The sequence below is a fragment of the Hippoglossus stenolepis genome, chromosome 2 (assembly GCF_022539355.2).
Source record: "Hippoglossus stenolepis isolate QCI-W04-F060 chromosome 2, HSTE1.2, whole genome shotgun sequence".
In the NCBI taxonomy this organism is placed as follows: domain Eukaryota; kingdom Metazoa; phylum Chordata; class Actinopteri; order Pleuronectiformes; family Pleuronectidae; genus Hippoglossus; species Hippoglossus stenolepis.
Genome location: NC_061484.1, coordinates 1,811,355 through 1,830,741, shown reverse-complemented (window position 1 = coordinate 1,830,741; position 19,387 = coordinate 1,811,355). Strand labels below are relative to the sequence as shown.

The 19,387-nt window shown below is 40.8% G+C and overlaps 2 protein-coding genes across 2 annotated transcripts; both read left to right on the top strand.

Annotated features, from left to right (window-relative positions):
• Positions 1 to 74: 74 nt before the first annotated feature.
• Positions 75 to 8,417, top strand: LOC118118980 (zinc finger protein 239-like). Its single transcript, XM_035172590.2, has 3 exons — positions 75 to 145; positions 2,065 to 2,139; positions 4,998 to 8,417. The coding sequence occupies exons 2-3, from the start codon at positions 2,122 to 2,124 to the stop codon at positions 6,099 to 6,101; spliced, it is 1,122 nt and encodes a 373-aa protein (XP_035028481.1). The 5' UTR covers positions 75 to 145; positions 2,065 to 2,121; the 3' UTR covers positions 6,102 to 8,417.
• A 1,990-nt stretch (positions 8,418 to 10,407) lies between these two features.
• Positions 10,408 to 19,255, top strand: LOC118119039 (UPF0687 protein C20orf27 homolog). Its single transcript, XM_035172699.2, has 6 exons — positions 10,408 to 10,562; positions 12,073 to 12,147; positions 13,209 to 13,345; positions 13,880 to 14,033; positions 14,591 to 14,713; positions 17,257 to 19,255. Exons 2-6 carry the CDS (start codon positions 12,129 to 12,131, stop codon positions 17,355 to 17,357), a joined length of 534 nt encoding a protein of 177 aa, XP_035028590.1. The 5' UTR covers positions 10,408 to 10,562; positions 12,073 to 12,128; the 3' UTR covers positions 17,358 to 19,255.
• The last annotated feature ends 132 nt before the right edge of the window (positions 19,256 to 19,387 follow it).

The window sequence follows — 19,387 nt, the reverse complement described above, 5'->3', positions numbered from 1 at the left end:
TGTGTGTATTTTTTACATTATTATTGTTTGTTAATTCTGGGGGGGAAAAGCTTCACGCAGTGACATCATTGCGTCGTCACTTTCCAAGATGGCGGTATTTGCGTGGCAGCATTATTGTTAACGAACGGAGTGTTGGAGAGAAAAGGTATTTGTTCTGTTGTGTTTTCATGGTGTGTGTGTGTGTGTGTGTGTGTAGCTGCAGTTCGCAGAGTGTGAAGCTGTAAACAGACCGGGTGTGTGCATGTAGCAGCTTTATTCCTCCTCTCTGTAACGTGTTAGCTTGTTAGCTTGGTAGTTTGGATGTGTGATGCTCGGCACAGCTGTTTGAATCAGCTCTGTCAGATGAGCCAGGTTGGATGGTTTTACTTCACTGTCACTTCACTCCACATTTAGCCTGATGACAACGGTTGAACACATATTTACAACACGTGAACATCGTGAACTAACGCTGTGTTAACTGGTGGATTCAGTCGTGGGCTCTGTAGTGAACACAGGTCATTACTGAAATAGAGCAGTCTCATAGAAATGCTCTGTTATTGGATCAGTCGGGCGGGATGGACCACACATACATGTCCAGCTACTGTGTGAGTTTAGAGCCAACAACAGTTGTGTGTTGGACTGAGCTGAGGTTTGGTTCTGTGGTGTTGAACAGCATCAGAGCATCAGATCTGTCTGCGGATGCTTTGCTCAGACCCACTCAACTTTTCACAATAACATCAGTTCACACTACAGCTGAGAAACCCCAGTGGCACACACCACTGCTTCATGTCACTCCTCTTTACTCAGTATGTATTTCAGAAGATCTCTTGATAAACATTAGTTTCACAGGTCTCATTTCAGTCATGTTCTTGACACAGTGGAAGGGAAATCCTTGCCACTATATTTTCTGACACAGAGAGGAATCTTCAACATCTTCCTCAAAGATCCTGAGTTTTCTCATGATGACCTAAAGACCTAAGAGTTTGTGGAGACAGACAGGGAAACCCTGTGGACACTTTGTCTTTCCTGTTACCTGGCAACCCTGTGCACCAGAGCCTTGATATCTTTTGTTAACTTTGCTTTATCTGTTTTCTTTGTGGCCGATTCATCGCACAACTTCACTTAAATTTTATTTGTACATTGCCAAATTACCACGTACATAGAGAAACTAGGGATATCACGAGAACTGATACTTCGGTACCAAGCCGATGCCGACATTAACAAACTGGCACGGTACTCTTTTATTAATTTTTTTACAGCACTGTAGGCACAGAAAAATACAGCCCGTCACTGCAAAACTATTGCCACCGCTGCTTCTGGATCAGGGCAGACACACATTACATGTCCAGTGTCCTTGAACCGTGCTGTATCACCCTGCCACATGCCACATCCTCCCTCACCTGGTAACCTGAGCTCACTTTACACTTTAACAATAACAACTGTCAGTTATTAGGACCTCTTACAGTCATTTAGTTATACCTGATAACTTAAATCTCATTATTTTCCTACATGCCACTGTTCTGTTTTGTAATATTAATAGTCTTTTCTTTTTATTTATTACTTGAAGGCTACATAGCCACTGTTGTATTATTTTTATAATGTGTGTTGAAGTACAAGGAATTTGTTGTTTTGTTTTTTGCCATGACATCGAATTGGGTATCTGAAATCATTGAAATTTCATGGTATGGGTATCGACTACCTAATTTCTGGTATCATGACATCCCTTAGAGAAACCTACAATGGAACCAGGCTCAGTTTGGCCGACATCTGCCTCGACAGGTGGAACTTTATTTTTGAGTTTTTGGAATGGGGTAACAGGATAATCCTCACCATACAATCCACTGCACAACAAACTGTAGCCTCCAAAACAAACACACAGTTGAATCAAAGCCTTTTGAAAACATTATGACCTTGAGCAAGGTAAGATTTATTGCAGGGCTGTTGTATTAGACTGCATTTTATCTAGGTGATCCCCATGAACTTGAATAATGTGAGGGAGAGCAGTGTTGTCAGTTCCAACTGGGGTGTTATTGCTGCTTAAGTGTCAGCCTCTGCTCTGAGCTGTCTCTCCCTGTTTGATTTCAGAGCTAAAACCTGCTGAGAGGAGAAGCCTTTGGAGGACGTTAACTCTGACCGATAAGGATGAGTTCTCCAGAGGAGGTGAGGTCCCATAAAAATGAACCTATTCTTACCTGGAATTAACATGTGTTTTTGGCAATCTGTTCACAAGTGGATAGCTCTATGTACATAATTTCACTCCTAGTATTTGAATTAAAGGTTGTATTATACTTTGCCGTTCTCAGTCAAAATGATTGACAAGGTCTTTAACGTTGTAATTTATGTTTATGGGTTGTTTTTTTTCAATAATGTTTTTTATGATATTGACACACAACCTATTCATTTTATATACAAAAACAACTTGAACACATTAACATATGCAGAACAGAATTATAGAGTTATGCATTTATAAGAAGGGATGCACGATATATATCGGCCCGATATATTATCGGCTCGATAATGTGAATTTTATATTATTATTTATTTATCGTAATCGAAAATGATATCCCGTAAAATGTCCGATAAACACAGCGTGCCTGGTAACGCTCATGACGTCATACATCCGTGCCTGTCCATACTAGGGTGATGTGTTTACATCCGAACTGAAAACTGTGGATTGCAATTTGCACCAAATGTGCAAAGGTTCAGAGAGGCGGCAAAACATTTGCAAATTTTAACACTACCAATCTCATAAGTCACCTTAGAGTCCGTCATCGCGATGACAATGTATTGCAATCATATGGCTTAACAAGGTGTGATAGCAGAAACAAAAGTAGAAACCTCAGAGAAAGCCTCATGTGAGGGATCCCTCTGCCTGGAAGGACTGAAGTGCAATAGATGTCGCGTGTAGCAGAGCACATCAACAAAATTACAATATTTATAACATTTATGAGAAAAGACAATGTCTAACATAAATAGAGAGATGTATCAATGTTCAAAGTAGAGAAAGGTGTTTGCAGAAAGGAAGGTGGCAACAATGACAATTGTAATGATATTGGTATTGAGAGTAATATAGTGTATGTGAGAAGGCATATTGTATATCTAAGTAATGTAGTTGTAATCATAGTCCAGGATCAGCTTCCAACACGATCCACGATCTGTAATGATACAAACGATATAAAGCACAAAGACTTCAGGTAAGAAGTCATATCAGTAACATTTATGAAGAGACATTAATGTGATAAAGAGTAAGAAAGAGAATCTCCTTGTGTTATTAGCCCCCGGCAATCTAAGCCTATAGCATCATAACTAAGAGCTAGTTCTAAGGCAGACCGGATCCAGCCCTAACTATATGCTTTTGTCATTATGCACTTTGTGGTGACTTTAAAGGTGATTATATAAATATGTGGTGTTACCCTGCGGTGCTGCCACGATGGAAAACACAACTTTCAATGTACATGGTTTTCACTTCCATCATCCTGTCCAAAAACATCCACACCACAGAATGGAAACTGTTGACCCCATTCAGCCCTGGTATTAACTTCCACCCTGAGTGGGTCAGCTCTAAGTACATTTGTGAATGCACCCATATGAGTATTTACTGCCTCTTGAGATCTGATCATGCATGTGGCCATTTGTTTTACAGTGTAAAAGCAAATGAGTCCTGGGCTACATATAACGGACCACCCACTGAGCTCTTCAGTGCTCAAACGTTGATTTGTTTCTGGCCGCAATATAAACACTGACTGATACTTTTCTAAAAAAAGACACACATACATAAACACAAACATCATCATCAAACACATCTGTAAACCCAAACTGAGTGAAAATAACATTAATCGGTCTTCTCGAACACAAATGACGTGAATGACTATTAGCATGTGAGATCCAAGTGGTCAAAGAAGACATGTTCAGGACGGATGTTAATACCAGGTCTCAACAGGGCCGGATGTTTTTACCATTCAATCTCCATTTGAGTGGTCTTCAAGACTAGAAAAGTGATCTGTAAATACAAATCATTTACCACTTATTTTTTGTATGATTTTCGAAATTGTCTTTGTTATGTTTTTTTATATAAGGTGTTGGCAAAAGTTATTGCTTTTCTTTTGATTGCATTTAAGGGCCAACAACATTTTTGATAACGTTTCTGTCTGGCTTCAGACTTCTACATTGTACAGAGACAGCTTTAGTTAAGGTAACAAATGACATACTCAGTGCTGTCATAACAGACTTGTCAGACTTGTCAGACTTGAAAGTGACCTTTGATCACTCTATCCTGTTACAGATTTGTTTGTCCTTTTAAGCCTTAGGTGCAGGACAAGTCTAAACTGAATGAATGTCAACTCACTGATCACTGTCATACACTTACTGTTGTAGTCAGATTTTTGAATTGAAAACAGTCACGGTCTATAATACTTTTCAAAGCACTTTCTAAATTATATTTGTCTGTCTGATTTTATTAACTGATGAAAAAGCAGCCATGTACAAAAGAAAATTGTGGATGTGATACATTGAAATGCTTCAATGTATCAATGCGAGATGCATTGCTGAGCGAATCGTTGACTGCTGAATCATAATCGAATCGTGAGACTAGTGAAGATGCACACCTCTATTACTGCAGTCGTGCACACCAGTGTCAGAAGTGGGAGCGAGATAAAAGAGAAAATGACGATAAAAAATGTTTACGAAAACTTGAGCGACAGTGTTACCGAAGAAGACACCCAACGGACACAGGACAAGCCTCAAAAGACGAGGACATTGTTGAGATATTTTGGCTATTTAAAGTCTGCCAAGAAGCAGAGTATCATGCACTGCAAAGTGTGTCGAAAGACCGGTAGTACCACTAATCTTTTTTACCATTTGAATCGGAAATTACAGAAATAGTGATTTGATTTTTATAATCGTGATATATATCGATATCGACTGATAAAAATAGTCGTGATACGTTTTTTTCCCATATCCCCCAGCCCTACCTCTATTCTAACTTTTATTTCTCTGACTCTGTTCTTTTTATTTTTCAGTTGAAACCGGCAGAGGCAGACGAGAGCAGAACTCATCACTGTCAGAACTGTGGGAAAGGTTTTAGTCGGATTTGTAGTCTTAGAAGACATGAACTCACCCACACTGAGGAAGAACTGTATCACTGTGAACAATGTGGCAGCAGCTTCAGCCAACTAAATGCATACAACCTCCACTTGTATACCCACCCTGAAGAGACGCTGTACTGCTGTGACCAGTGTGGGATGGATTTCAGTGACCAGAGCTCTTACAGGAAACACCTGCGTGACCACACTGGACCATACCAGTGTGACCAGTGTGAAAAGAGTTTCAGTTACTTCAGCATTTACAAGATACACATGCGAGTCCACACGAAAGAAAAGCCGTACTGCTGTGACCAGTGTCCAAAGAGTTTTAGCTTTTTAAGCTCATACAAGCGACACCTGCTCAGCCACAGTGGAGAGAAGCCGTACCAGTGTGACTTCTGTGGAAAGAGTTTCACCCAGTCTGGACATTTTAGTCTGCATCTACGCAACCACACAGGAGAAAAACCGTTTGAGTGTGAGCAGTGTGACAAGAGTTTCAGTGACTTGAGCAGTTATAAGATACACCTTCGTGTCCACACCGGAGAGAAACCTTATTGCTGTGACCAGTGTGGGAGGAGTTTCTCTCAGTTAGGTAATTACAAGTCACACATGCGTATCCACACCGGAGAAAAACCTTTCCACTGTGAACTATGTGAGAAAAGTTTCTCTATCTCAAAAACATATAAACAACATGTGCGCACGCACACAGGAGAAAAACCATACCAGTGTAAAGATTGTGGGAAAGGTTTTGGTCGCTTGAGCAACTATATGCGCCACCTACGTATCCATACAGGAGAGCAACCATTCAGCTGTGAGCAGTGTGGGAAATGTTTCAACAGTTCATACAGTTACAGCCGTCACCTGCGAGTCCACACCGGGGAGAAACCTTACTGGTGTTCACAGTGTAAGAGGCTGTTCACACGCTCACAGTCTTTAAAGAAACACCGCTGCGTTGAGGTAGATGAAGAAAGTTTATCTGTGTGCACCAAAGAAGAACAAATTAGTTGCTCATTAACAGAATCTACAAGTGACAACCAGTAATAACTAACAAAAAAGAACTACAGTCCTTGTCTTCATGGTAATGGAGAGACATGACTGGGTTAAATCATACCTCTCTCTCAGTTCATCCAACTCAAATCTTTCAAATCCCAGCTATTTCCAGTCACTACTCGTGTTCCCCAGGGTTCTGCCCTGGGGGCCCTTCTGTTTACCCTCTACTTACTTCCACATGGCCATATCATCTGTAAATTTGACATAAATTTCCATTGCTTTGTGGATGACACCCAGCGCTACCTTTCCACCAAACCTACCTCCATCCTCCCGCCTACGTCCCGCTCTGATTGCCTACAGGAAATCAAATCCTGGTTCTCCTGCAAATTCCTCAACTCAACAGTGATAAAACCGAGGTTCTCCTTATTGGCACCTAATCCACCTTATCAAAATCAGACAGTTTTTCCTTCACAATTGATAATTCTTTAGTTTCTCCCTCCCCTCAGGTTAAGAGTCTGGGTGTCATCCTTGACAGCACAAAATCTTTCCAAGCTCGCATGAATAATGGTACCCGGTCCGCATACTTCCATCTATGTAACATTAACAGCGCCGCCAGTCTTGTTCACACCCTGGCAACATCCCGCATTGATTACTGTAACTTCTTCTTTTAGGTCTCCCTCACAAATTACTTCATAAACTTCCTTCATAAACTTCAACTAGTCCAGAACTCTGCCGCTCGCATAATTTCCAGAACCCCCTTCTTTAATCACATCACTCCTGTCCTTCAGCAACTTCATTGGCTCCCGGACAAATACCACAATGTTTTTAAGATTCTGCTCCTCACTTTAAGGCCATCCATAATCTCGCTCCTCTATACCTTTCCGATCTACTGCACTTCTTCATCCATCCACCTCACTGTACCACCTGCAAGCTTGACCACCATGGAATCTAGAGCCTTTAGCCGCTCTGCTCCCCACCTCTGGAACTCCCTCCCACCAGACATCCGTGATATTGACTTCTCGCTGCATATTCAAATCCTGTCTCAAAACCCAACTTTTTAAACTGGCAGATTCAGTTTGATTATTTTCCATTTGGCCAACCTACATAATGTCTTATTCACTGTTCATTTTATTGAACTTTTTGATACATTGTTTTTTGTTCTGTTTTTATCTCTGCCTTGTAAGGTGACCTTGAGTGCTGTGAAAGGCGCCTAGAAATAAAATGTATTATTATGATTTATAACTTACTTACACTAAGAAAATAACCAGACTTAATACTAACCATGTTTCTTTTCTGCTGTCTGACTTAAATAGGCAACAGAGATGAAGACAATGTACAAAGTGTGATGTTTTTAAAGGGTAGCCTAACACTAAATTCACTTTTTGAGTTGCTGTACATAATGTACAGTCATTATATTGCACCTATTGCACCTCTATTGATGCTGATCTCTTATTATAGGGTTTGTTGCAATGGAAAATGTTTTTGTTTTTCAAGAGGGAAATACAGCAATTCTGTCTACAGCATACTGTAGTGATTATCATTGGATGAAGCTAATCAGAATATGTATACATCTTTTTGATGTCTTGTTCTGGTTTCAATATATTAACCAATGAAACTTGAAAGGGTGTGGCTCAGTACATAAATATACCAAAGTTATCTGTTGAGCCACTCGTCATAAACCACAGAAATACCTGAAACCTACTCTTAACATTAAATTTAAATCTACAACTAAGGGTCGCTACACACGCCAAAACTGGCATCTCTTAACATAGTGTGACTGTAAATCATATATTGTTAAATATATTATATAACAAAGTTGAACATGTGTAGAACTCAATAGAGTCACTGTCAGTTTTAAACATCAATAAATTACAAAATAATTTAATTATCTTTAAATTGTCCAGTAGGGGGCTTTTTCCTACTAGCTCTGCTTAAACGTAAAGATAAGTGCATATATTTGTAAAATGGATCTCCTGCCACTGCATGAAGTTTGCAGTAAGTAAATCCTAACTTATTCAGTTTGTTCTCAACCTTGGTCTAACGTTGATAAAGTAATAAATGGATTTACATGTACAGTGGATGAATGTTGTGTCAGTGGAATATTTGCTCTAAGTGTTGCAAACTAATCAGAATTCAACTGAAGTGACTTTGCTTGTTTTTGTAAAATGAAAACTGCTCATTGCTTGTAACAGCTTTAATTCTGGCTGATTGAGCTGCTTCCTTCCAGAGATTGCTGCTGACAACTATATTTATAATTTCGTTGGCTTTTTTTTGTTTTCACTGTTCCAAACTGTATAATGTACCAATGTAGAAGAGAATGGATAGTTATGACAAGATATCTTCAACAAATTAAAGCTATTATGTGTAGAATTTGGAAATGTGTTACTTTGTGTACATGTAGTGAAAGATTGGCACTGGCAGAGAATTGTCATGCCGTGGACAATAATTTGACTGAAACAAGGCAGTCATTGGTGTAAAATGTGCTTATGAGAGGCCTTTAACCTGGTCACATGACCCACATGCTCTTCATCAGTCAAGCTGAAAAATAAGTAGTTCCTTATAACAGCTGCTGACGGCGAGGTCTCAGATTATCCTGAGGTGATTATTTAATTCACTACATGTGACATATGTTAATCCTGTACATAGCATCCTGTTTGAAAGTAGCTGTTTCAGGAATCTTTGAAACAAGGTTGGATGGTGCATATCTTGATTGTAGTAATTGTTAAGTTACAAAAATCTCACACAAAACAATTCCCTATTGATGGTTATTACATTGTATATAGTATTACAATGTCGATCAGAAATGTATAATATTATTAGAGGTAGTAACAGATTATCACTGATCAGACAATGACAGTGAGACATGTCCTAATGGAGTAATGCTGCTGGTGGTGGAGAGGAGCCACCTAGTGGACAGTGGACACACTTTAGTCCTACACATCAAGGTGGACATGGAAGGAGGCAGGCTGTGCAATGTGTCTGAAAGATTAAGACAGAAATGTAATAATAGTTAAACACTGATACTGTGGAAGATGTAAAAAGTCATCAATAAATTTAAATGCTGTTAATAAAGGTTTATATAAATTATTGAATTAATCAAGTCTGAAGTTTGAATCATTGAATGACTGCATGCATAAACAATATGTGTGAGAAAATATGTTCAGATTGGAGATGGTTTCTTATCTTTATCCATATTCTGTCTATTTGGAAATGTGTTGTTCTGTTTAAGAGATGTGAGGAAGTGAGACAGGAGATCATCTCAGCTGCTCGCTACCAGCTCCTGACATGAGCTCAGTCAGCGTGTGGAAAGTCTCTGCAAGCACTTCGGACATCTACTGCTGCAATGTTTCTGAAACATTTAATATACAAAAATTGCTTGTTGTAGAATATACATGTTGACACTATTAAAAGTAACACATCAATCAAGTTTATCATGTCATTTAGAAAAGTATCACAATTTGTCTACTGACATGGGAGGGAAATCTTGCAGAGTGAGGGAATGAATTTTTTTTCTGGAGAAGGAGGATGTCTTAAAGTATTTATTCTCAATAACAGAGGCATCAGGGAGACCAGGCGGATGAGCTGCGCAGAAAGTTAACAGTTGTATTGCCATCACCAAGTCTGAGCTGTCCTTACCAAAAGGAGTGCTATAATCTCCCCACGGCCCAGTGGCCACATACCATCAGTCTTCATGTGGAGCTACTCTACTGTGCATATATACTATACATCTAAACCTTGGCTCATCACATCAAACCATTGTTGTCTTCTCTGTCTGTTTCTAAGAAAGTCAGAGTGCATTTTAACAGAGATATTATCCACCTGGTTTACTGACTCAACCTTGGGTCTTACATTTATGCAATAGAGAAAATTGTAACACAAATATGTGGTGATTTTAGAAAATACTGTCATCCTGGGTTAGAAAGGCCCCAAAATAAGACAATGCATACTAAGTAAAAATGAATAAAAGAAAATAGAATAGACTAAATTTGTTAAATTATTCCTATAACAATATATATTTAATCACTTCCATTTTTAACTTGTCAACATTTTTGCCATCTATTTCTGGTTACTCCACCTTTCAGGCCACTTTCCTGAAATGTTGAATCATGATGGTAAGACTGAAATCTGAAATCTGTCCATCATTGTGACTGTTTTAATCAAATCACTTCCTAATTTCCCTCTTAATCACATGCATTTTCATTACTTACATTTTTATTATCCATTCATATTTTTTTCATCCACATTGTCAGCTATCTGTCAGCATTTTATCTATTTCCATACTTCTCAGCCATTCTGACCATGGGGTGACGAAGTGAGTGTGACGCGGCTTCTCTGACGTCACCAAGTGACGGCGTCAGTTCACGCTGAGGTGAGTGAGGATGCACACCATTGGCTGCTCGGTGAGGAAAACAGGGCTGCGCCTCTGAAGGACAGATCGCAGTGTGCGTGCACGGAGGGAATAAGAACATGTCAACGTGCACATAGAGTGACGCTGCACACGCTCACCGAGCGGTACGTATCTGCTGTGTTGTGTTCTTGTAGTGTTGCATCAGGGGTCCATTCGGCTGGAGAGGAGAGCGACCAGAGGACGATGCTCAGTTGATGGGTGGGATCTGTGATTTAACTGTTTCAAGTTCATTCCTCCAGAGGAACCGACAGGCCGTGTCTGCTCCTCCTGTTCCTACCGACAGGAGGGGGTACCCGTCTGCAGCAGGCTGGGTGTTGCCTCTTCTCTTAGCCCACCTACAGATGGGACACATTATCCTTATCATGTGATAATGATAAGATGTCAGTGCGCCCTAACTTCACTGAATCAGATTTTCTTTTTTTTATCACAGCAGCAGTTTGTGTTTGGTCCAGTCTGTCAAAGGTTTCTGTCTGTGGTACTGTCAGGGGTTTGATCTAAATGGGACGTTTTGCAGTTGTTGTAATTAAAACCACACAAGACCATCTGTAATAATCTGTCAACTCTCTATGTCTCCATGTACAAAAAGCCACAGTGAGAAAGAAAAGGTGTGGACCAAAAGAACATGAAGAGGGCTCTGAATATCTGATTATATAGACTGTTTATACACTGTGTATCTGTGTATACATTATGTACACACTACACATACTGCGCAGTCACATGCACACATTCACATATACAGACACACACATAACAATGTCTGTAATTATGATGTAATTCTGTATAGAAGTAGTTATCTGATGATCATCATTCAATCCTGCCTATAAATGCAATGAAATGGCTCAGGGCTCAATCGGCTTCAACACAATGGGTCAGAGGGTTTCAGTCTGAGACTGTGACCTCTGTTTCTAAAAACATCAGAAAAAAAGCCTTCTAACCCCACCTGAGTTGATTTGCTTAACTTTGCTCAACTTCTGGATGCTTATGATTCTGTTATTTGAGTGATGATGGTAATAATGATGTTTGACATAACTTTAGATGAGACCAAACACATAACAAGGTCTTTCCTCTGGCATCGATCAGTTTCTGACTGAAAGTGGCAAAAACGGTTTTATTCACCAAAACTTCTGTATCTGTGAACTATTCCTTCAACCTACTCACACACATTCTATTGTATGTAATATTCTTGTGACTTGTGCAGGGCCTGTTCTCCTGGCCTGTGTTAAATGCTCTGAAATGACCTCAGATTTATCCCGTGTCTGTCCTGACAGGAACTAGAAGGAGAGGTCATATTACTCTTATCTTACCTTCTCTGCATTGGCTTCCTGTAAAATTCAGAATAGAATTCAAGATTCTGCTCTTCACATACAAAGCCCTTAACGCCTGTACTTTGTGGGCAGAGAGTGAAATGTAAGATCAATACACTGTTGAGTTATGTGATATTGATATACACTGCAGCATATCTTGTGAGGCCCAAGACAACAAAAACACCTGAAGCCTGATGACTTTGATTTCACTTGGCCACATTGTGCAACACAAAGCCAACTTTATATCAAACAATCTCTAACATGTAATATGTCTGTTCCCCTCTCTGTCCCTGCCTCTATTCTTACTCAGGTCTGTGATGACACCTAGCTACTGTCAGACACTTTCCACTTCCTAACCTTTTTACCATGGCAACAGGAAGAAAAGGTAAATTTGACACTGCGTGTGTGTGTTTGTTTGTGAGTGGGTTCCACAGTTGAAAGGCAGTTATGTGTCCTTCATATTGTTATATCTGTCTGTAATCAGCAGGGGGCAGTGGGCCTCATGCTTTAGTCCTTGCTGGGGTACTTACCAATGGGTCAGTGATGATATGCAGGAAAAAGGAGGAGGGCTGTAGCAATGACATCTTTGGAGACTCCTTTTTTTCTGTGTAACTTTAGACATTGAAGATAAAGGTTTGCAGTAGAAAAGTCAATTTATATGCAGTGCAACTCATTTCCTTTACAACCTGGGTTCAATATTTGTTTGACCCTTTGGCATTACTTGAGACTTGAGGTCAAAGTGAAGCCAGTGTAAAATCCTCACCACAAAACATGTCACACAAGCCAAGCACCTCAAATCACTAAGTCTGTGTGTGATGATGGAACAGCCTCCATATCCAGCAGTTCCCAGGACGCTGTTACCACTTAAACAGCTTCACTACATCTTTGTAGTGCCAAGCTCAGGGGATGCCAGGAAGTGCCTGAACCACTATGTTCATGTGCTTCCCTTTCACACATTTTTCTCAACTTAAATATTTCACTTGATTTTGGTGTATTAAACTTCTTACTTCGAGTCCATTAGCTCTCAAGTCGGTTTCATTCAAACTAAATAGTTTCACCATTATTCATCTCTTAATTTCTAAGACAAACCTTTTCCTCATTGATTTTTAAATTAAACTCAATTTGTGTATTGGACCAACAGCTAACTGTGCTGCTCATGTTACGATATTGTTATATCTCCCAGTGGTGCTACTACATACCCACAATTTCTCTGGAGGACTTGTAATATATAGAAATTCAAAATGCCCATAGATATAGTAGGCGCTGATGTCAGAGATTTTTGAGTAAGAATTGTCCACTTCAGCACAGATGCATTGGTGATGTGGCCCCAATTATGGCATTTTTAGTAAAAGATGAATCAATATTTGGTGGTTAATTACAACTTTGGACATCTCCATGGTTGGGCCTGCCTTGGTTGCTGAAGTTTGTATTTCCTCTCACCACTAGGCTCTACGTCCAAAGCGGGTGGCGTGCATTTCCCTGACGATAACGGGCCCCCTGACTCTCCAACACGCAGAGATGACCAGTCAAACCTCTCCACTCTCATTGCTATTCAAGAAAAGGATGGCAGCTACCTGGTCAAGGTGTGTCGTGCATGCACTCTTAGCACATGATTTAATAGGTGTAAGGAATTGATGAGCAAATGTTATAGTCATTATCTAGTAGCCATCAGGAAGTTACACACACTATTTAGTTGTACTGCCGTGTAATGACAGTTAAGGCTTAAAGAACACTTAAAGAAGGAATATAATTTTGGGCGCAGATTACAGCTAAGAGCGCCAATGGTTTTAACTTACCCTAACATCTTCAAAGCCGCTCCTGCTGCTGCAACTGCTGGCAATGTTGATAAATGGGCAAAAGCAGATAACCCACTTTCTGTTCTCTTCAGCCTGTCACTCTCACCTCAAACAGCATCTTTTTTTCACGTCTCTTTTTCTTTCCCACTGCAACCAATGTAGGAGTATCACAGCCAATATGATGCAGAGGCAAATCCAGACTGGAATTATTCACTACACAAAAAACACCAGCTCTTCAGTCATATTATATTATAGAAATCACATTAGGGAGGTTAAATATGATTTTTTAACCTCCCTAACCCCCCGCTGTTCCTTTTCCAGGCTGGTTTCCTGAAGAGCCACCACTGTTATGAGATTGTCTTCAGCGTTCAAGATGTACCCACACTGGGCAAAGAGCTCCTCTGTCTCCCCTCCTCATCTCCGACCCGGAGGTCCTCCAGCCTCCGTGTCCATCACATCAACTCCTCACTGGAGGGTAAGTCCATAGTAATAATGAATCCAGTTGGATGCCACTGATTTTGGATGAATCACCACCATCTTGTTAATTAAAGCAGGACAAACAAAGCAGTTTGTTTGTGTTTACAAGACGCTACATCCTGAAGGGAGCAAGGAGCCTTTGGCCTCCACTAGCACCTGCGTGGGCTTTCCCATACAGAGTTTCTTTCATCACCAGCAACTCATCCCATGAGACACTGCTAAACTTTGAACCAATATAAAAGTCCATTAAAGTTTCTCCACAAGCCAAAAAGATGAAGCCAAAATATCTCTGATACGGGAGCCGCCATCTTGGTCATGTGATTTGGAGCCAGAGTCTGTCTGTAGAGTAGTGGTGCCCACCATTATTATGGTATGGGCGATTCAGTTTCAGCTGTCAATCATGTCTCAGCCCATTTTTTTAATCATCCAATAACTAATTAAAGCCAAACTTCATCAGAACATGATAACATGTGAAAATTGAGTGGTTTTACCTTAATATAGGAAGAACTGTGTGGGAGAATGTTTGTGTAGAAACTGATGCTCCGTCTCTGTCAGGAGTAAAGGTAACATGTGAGTACAGGACTCACCAGGAGGGGGTGCTGCAGGAAGAGGTCAATCTGGTTACCAGAGGGAGAAAAGCCTGCAGTCTGAAGGTCAGACTCCAGGCCAGAGTCATCGGTAGGTACTAGCACACACACACACACACACACACACACACACGCACACACACGCACATGAATGCACATAATAAAACTGAATCCAAATTTCACACTGAATCAAAGTTATGAGCATGTATTGGGATTTTATTTCATGTTTATTTGTCAAAGTCACACACAGTAGCCTGTAAACCAAACCCATCAGCAAGCTGTGTATTATGCACTTATATAAAATGGGAAAAAGTTCTAGACCAGCCTAACAAACCCACTTTTAAAGCAAAGCACAGTTGTCAGTTTCCTGTTCAGCAACCTGTCAAATGGATGTCAGGGTGCTACTATAAATATTTGTCTCTTAAAAACATGATGCTATGGAGGGAGTTGTTGTGGATATTGATCAGATATTGATTGAGAATTGACAGTAAGTAGCAGCTCAATGTGGAAAATCCGGATGGCAGCCTGCTCTCTGCTGTTGAGGACTTCTCTCCACCACCTTTGCCTACACCTGCAGAGTTAACTGCTGAATTGGACAGTGTAGGGCCCTGTATAGTTACCTCCGCCAAGCAGGTCATGTGTTCATCTGAGTTTGTTTGTGAGGTAGAGGATGTTGAATGGGTCAATTTAGACATTTTATTCATTTTCCTTAACATTTCGAGATAGGGTGTTCTTAAACATTTCTCAATGATTTCTCATTAGAGAATAATTCATGGATCTTATTGAAGAATAATCCAGCTTGTTTAGGGGACTGATATCTGTGCGTGTTTGCAGTTTGGTGCAGATCAAAATAAAAATCTGATTCTATCTTAACATCTTCTTAAAATATGGTTTCATAAGGGGACTGTAGTGGGTAGAGGTATACACTCTTCTGAGTCACGTTCTAGTTTAACATAGATTAGGTTTTACTACAAGAGATAAATGAACAGTTAAAGGGGACATAGCATGCCCATTTTACCACAAGTTGATATGGTTCCTTGGGGTCGTAATGAAATGTCTGTAACATACTTTGGTCAAAATACCACAAGGATCATTTAAAACAGCACCCTTTTTACCCTGTATAAAACAGCCCTCCACAGAGTGACCTGTTTTGAGTGCCTGTTCCTTTAAATGCTAATGAGCCAGCTCCCTCCCCTCTCCCCCAGATTTTAAACGATATAAATTACATATTTTATATGATATAAATTATCAAATATGCATCCCATACTTTGTATTCCCTTCTGTTGTCCTGGAGTTTTAATTTTCCCAATCACATAATTAAATGTCCCTCTGCCCATCCACTACAAGCACACAAGCAGATAGACAGAGAGAAAGAGAGGGGTGGGGGGCTATGAAGACATCATTTACCCCGAACCCCGACATTCAACGGGTACAACAACAAGCGGAGAAAGCAGAATCGCGGGCTGACCTTATATGTACAGTCTATGGGGCTGACCAGCGGGAGAAATGCACGTCCCGTGTGAACAGCCAGGCGGCTGCGCGCTTGAGAACGGCGCTGCGCTGCCTCGCTGCCTCGCAGCGGCGCTTCCGCGTCCGGTGTAAACCCGGCGTAACGAGTGGGGGGGCTCTGTGTGTGCCAGTGTTACAGTAGTGCTGAACACTGCGGAAGGCGTTGACACAAATTCCAGCTCACGCATGGGAGAGCGAGCGGTCGCTCCCGAGCAGCTGCTGCAGCCTCCCAGTCCCAACGATCCAGACAAATGCCACATGTGAGTGAATCGTGGGCTGACCAGCAGAGAAATGCTCGTCCCGTGTGAACAGCCAGGCGGCTGCGCGCTTGGGAACGGCGCTGCGCTGCCTCGCAGCCTCGCTGCCTCCGGTGTAAACCCGGCGAACGAGTGTGGGGGGACGGGGGGGGATGAGGTGGGGGTGGGCCAAGGCCATGTAGGGAGACTTCCAGTTCCTTGTTACGACACAAAACCCAGGAAGCTCAATCGAGTCGCTCAAGCATGACGTTTCTGACTTAGAGGAACCATAACAAAACGCGCGAGTGTTTTTTCCCCAGAGTGTTTGGGTTGGTAGACATGCCAGATACCCACATTAACCTGTAGAAGCACTAACAAAGTGGAATTTGCATGCTATGTCCCCTTTAACACTGGAATGCAGGATTTTTCATTTCATCTCATCTTTCACAACTTAAATGAGTTAAGGCATACCTTCGTGGGCAAGTGTTAAATGGGTGCCCTCCCTTCTTGTTACACATACAGATGATGTGCTCTTGTACAAAGTGAAAGTGTTTCAGTGTCGAGGCAGATGGCCGCCCACATTAAGTCTGGATCTAGAGGTTTCTTCCTGTTAAAAGGGATTTTTTTCTCTGCTTATTGTCTAGAATTTTGTAACGTCTCTCCCTTATTATATAATGTACCTTGAAATAATGTATGTTATGATTTGGCGCTATACAAACAAAACTGAACTTGAAATTTCCTGAAAAGTAACAGACAAAGACTCAGCTCTGACTTGATCAGACCCCTGAATGTAATACCAGGACTGAGAAGCAAACAATGTTTTTCTCTCTTTGTCTGCATCAATCTCACTATCTCCTTTGCCCTCATCCTTTTCTCTTCCTCTGTCCAGACCCACATCATGGGACTCCCATGCTGCTGGAGGGGGTGAGGTGCCTGGGTGCTCAGAGAGACGCCCACACAAGACACAGCAGTGATCGTAAGAGGATATGATTTACACAGTGTACAGCTTTACTAGAATTGGGAAATATGTGCCCTGTTTTTATTTTGTAATTTAAGTTCTCAAAAGAATGAAAAATGCTGAGTTATGTTTTAGAAAATTCCTTGACAATGAGTTTTCTCTGCAAAAAGTGTAAATAACACCAGCCGGCATTTGAAAAAAAGTATCCAATATACCCATGATGCCTCTGTTGTTGGAGAGATATGGTTAACCAGCAGGGAACAAATACACCCCCCTCCCGAAACAAACACACACACACACACATGCACACACACAAACACAAACAATACAAATGAGTTTGTCAGATTTTAAGAGATACTGCCCCAGTATTTGAACTATTTGTACCCGTACCATAAAGAACAGTGCAGTACATTGTCAGTGTACACCAGTACCTTATGGTTATGGTGCTGTACTTAATGTTATTTGATCTTGAGTAAATCTGATCAAAGCTCGTCACTCCTCTAACGGCTGCAGGAACAGGCCTGGTGTCACCCACATGTCTCATATCTTCCCTGAGGAAGTTTAGTGACAAGTGTTTAGCTGTGGTCACTTGCTTAAAGGCACTTTGGCAGCAGTGATAGTGTTTGCAATAAGAGCCACTTGTGCTGTGCAGCTTTTTTAACCGACCCCCGCTTATGTACTTATGTACCATAACTAAAAACTAAAACTGTATAATATTGGACATAAGGTTACAGAGTAAGTACTTTATTTACAGCACCTTTGCATCACAGAGGAGTTGAAAATGGACATAGATACAGACATTAAGCGTAAATAAATAAAATAAAATCTACAAAGGAAATTAGGTCTTGAGCTATTTTTCGAAGGTGTCCACAGATCTTTAATCCTTTAGATTTCAGAAACAAACTGTAGAGACCTGCTGGTAACAGGGCTGCAGTGATGTAGACCATAGATAGCTCTACAGGGGGATCGCAGGAACTCTGAATTGGAAACTGAATTTAATGGGAAGCCAGTGAAGAGTATTTGGAAAGGGTGTCACCAGAAGTCTTTTGGCGAACCTGGACCAGCAGAATTTTGGACAATGTGCACATGATCCGGGGATGATTTGCCAAGGCGGGTGAGGGGGAAGATGCAATAGTCAACATGGAACAATATAAAAGCATGAATTCACATTTTAGTCCTCACTTGAGACCCAATGGGCCTGAGCTTTGCAATGTTTCTCAGCACATTACGTGTCCGTCCAGAGATAGAGTGTGGTTCATAGTAGCACCTACATTTCTTTAAGGCCCACAATCCATCATATAAGAGACAACACTAGGAGAGGCAGATGTTAGTACTGGTATACGTATTGACACAATTATACTATTACAATGTGTTGTTTTGGGAATAAAATATCTGCGAAAAAAATATGCTTCTGCTGCTGTACAAAGTCCTCTGTTTGCATGACAATAATTTAGGTGCAGAACTAAGTAGTTCTTATTACAAATATACCAATGTCTTTGAACATTGATAACAAGCATGTAGTTCTTTAATTCACATTAACTGCATTTAAATCACAATCTTAATATTTGTCTTAAATGCTTCAACCCCAGTGGCAGTTTGCCAGGAAGCAGTTGTCATACAGAGGCATAGTACTCAACATGGATGTTCACTGTGGGGGTTTAAGAGGAGCTTAAATGCATGTGATCTACCAGACACATCAGTGACCATATATAAGGTTGCTGAATACATTTTCTGTCCATTTATGTATCGCTGTTGTTTGTGAACGTGCAGTCCAACGTGTGTGTACACATTGTTGGGCTCTTTTGTCTGACTGTAACCTCCCACAATGCACTCCGTGTACCTTGCGCTCAATCAGGACTTTACTATTTGTCTGTTTTGTCTGTCTACACTGCCATGCACTTTTCTGTTTGATTAAATTAATATTACCCAATCGCTTCTTATGTTGTTTGTCCTAAGCTGAAGAGTTTGGATCACTTTATGAGCAAGTTTCTGATACAGATACAATATATTCCTGAATTATATTGAAAGAAAGAAGAGAACAATGTTTTGTCTGCCTTGTCTC